The following is a 2,355-nucleotide window of genomic DNA, read 5'->3' as shown; positions in this document are numbered from 1 at the left end:
TATATATATGAATGATTAGTTTTCCGTGTAAAAATAGCATACTGTGTTGTCTACAAAAAAGGATTTACATATTTAAACATATATAGTATAATGTTATTTTTTCAAAACTACATACATAAATTAAAGTTATTTTTTACTCATATTTGTAGACGTTTAATATTAATGTACAATTGAGGGGATGAGCGGAATAAAGACACAATTGTATTGTACTTAGGCCTTTTTTCGGAGATTAGCTTTTTTTATATAGTATTGATCGTAATAGAAAAGTAACATATAACTTCTTAAAGACATTACATAAATTCATTTGATATTGTATCTATTTGTGTATAATAAAAAAGTAGCAAGTTATTTTAATTTTTATTAAAATTAAGATTTTGTAATTAAGTCTTTATTCCTCCATTCCCTCAATTATTTTGTACAGTGGGATAAAGTGGTACAATTCTAAACAAAATAAAATTTGAATCCAATTTGCGAAGTTTGAGTTTAGCTTTTTTCAGAGTTCGGTGATTTTTTTTTTAATATCCTTTACATTCCTTTAATGAAATCAAGATTACAATTAAACTTCTCGAATTTGGATTCAAATCTTATTTCGTTAAAAATTATCACTACTGAGCTGAGACACAAGTGAAAAGCAGGCAATAGAAACAAGAAATATTATAAGTTTTAACGTATCAGAAATCAAGTCAGTTTATCAATCTGTTTTTTTCCTGCACTTTGCATTAGAACTTTCTCTCTTTCGCCAAATATCAAACATATAGATATTTAATAATTTACTTTAAAAGTGTACACTAGTTCAGCTGAAGAAAACAGTGTATACCAGAATACATTTCTGATAGATTGAAATCTATTTCCTTATCTATCCTTATCTTCTCTATCTATTCTCTGTTTCTATTATCTTTCTTCTATTATCTTTTTAATTATGCAATACGTTTTATTGATGCCCTCTTTAAACAATTCAAAACAAATAGTTTGGAGACTCAATATTGGCCCGAGATGATTAATAAAAATATTATGTAATATCAATTATTGTACAATAATATTGATCGGGCCGTTTTAAATTGCGTCTCGGCGAAAACAGTATTCAGAATCTACTGTAAGATGTCAAAGATCGCCGATTTCTTTCATGCGATATTCAATTCTCAACCTTTAATTCGACATGGCTGTAATACGTTACAACGCTGCGGTGCACCACGTTTCACGAGCGTTCGAATCGCGCTGGAATCGGCGTTTGAGGTTCGCAATATCCGGCTGAAAATTATTAATGCTAGTTTAACACGCATTGAAAAAGAGAGCCCCATCGGTACACGCTCTCGGTTCGTAATAGCGCTCTCTCGGAACGGTAACGCGCCGTCTATTATTGTGCGATCAGCGCGGAAATATCCGAGATACGTTCTACGCTGTTCTACGCGCTCGTCTAACGGAGGCGCCGATCCGTTTTACAGAGAGAAATGGACAGGGACCATAGGGAGCAACGCGATCACGATAATCTGAGTGAGAAGGAACCGGACTGCAAAGTTGGAATGGCTTTCTGCAGCCTCTCCCACCATCGCGATCATACGCCGGATGCCGATGCAGAGGTTCATTGCTTGTCATAACATTTCCCATTCAATGATTACGCGGCGTGTATGAGAAAATAACAATTGGCGTTTATCGAGAAATTAATAATTAATATAATTACGATACAAATTGTTTATTATTTTCACGATAATTATTATTCCATGAGAAACGCTGAGAGGCATTGAGTTAGTACTCTGAAGTAGTCTTCTGAAGATAATTAAAAATTAATAATATTAATGATTTTCAAATTATTTCTATGATAATCATTTATTTGTAATCAATAAACCAATAAGCCGGTTGTTATTTCTTTTATCATTATTATATATATATATATATTAAATAGATTAAGGAATTATTATGGAAATAGATTAATGGGGGGAGGGGAGGGGAGAGAAGTAATAATTTCTTTATAAAAGCCAGTTTTAAAATTCTTGTCGTGTTGCAGAGAGACATGGACATCGACCCGGCTGATCACATCGAGAACTTGCACGACGACAAGTCTGAGAAATTAGGAAGGAATTTTCATAATATAGGACATCATCCAGCCATGGTAAATATTAATCCGGAGCTGATAACTTTTTTTGTAACATTGATTTCATTAAATATTGAATTTGTTTTTTTGCAGAGAGATGTAGATAGGGATCAAAATAATCACGTTGACATGCATGATGACAAGATGGACCTCAAGATAGGAAGAGACTTTCGTAATCTCGGCCATCTTCCTGGAATGGTTCATTTGCATTCTGGCATGGAGCATTTGACTAATGTTGATGTTGAAGTAAATATATATATATATCT

General features: G+C 32.8%; 1 protein-coding gene across 9 annotated transcripts in view; it reads left to right on the top strand.

Moving 5' to 3' along the window:
* LOC108686995 (orphan steroid hormone receptor 2-like) overlaps window positions 1-2,355 on the top strand; it is a 26,774-nt gene that overhangs the window by 19,940 nt on the left and 4,479 nt on the right. For 4 of the 9 annotated variants that reach the window (XM_018192546.1, XM_018192547.1, XM_018192548.1 and 1 more), the window contains exons 2-4: window positions 1,443-1,577; window positions 2,003-2,107; window positions 2,183-2,335. In XM_018192546.1, coding sequence (XP_018048035.1) covers window positions 1,449-1,577; window positions 2,003-2,107; window positions 2,183-2,335 — 387 coding nt within the window. In that variant the 5' untranslated portion in view covers window positions 1,443-1,448. Of the gene's footprint in view, window positions 1-1,442; window positions 1,578-2,002; window positions 2,336-2,355 lie in introns of all 9 variants that reach the window. The other 5 variants (XM_018192551.1, XM_018192549.1, XM_018192550.1 and 2 more) reach the window with 2 other exon arrangements.

The sequence above is a fragment of the Atta colombica genome, unplaced genomic scaffold, assembly GCF_001594045.1.
Source record: "Atta colombica isolate Treedump-2 unplaced genomic scaffold, Acol1.0 scaffold198, whole genome shotgun sequence".
In the NCBI taxonomy this organism is placed as follows: domain Eukaryota; kingdom Metazoa; phylum Arthropoda; class Insecta; order Hymenoptera; family Formicidae; genus Atta; species Atta colombica.
The sequence above is the reverse complement of the archived record's forward strand: the minus strand, read 5'-3'. Positions and strand labels throughout refer to the sequence as shown.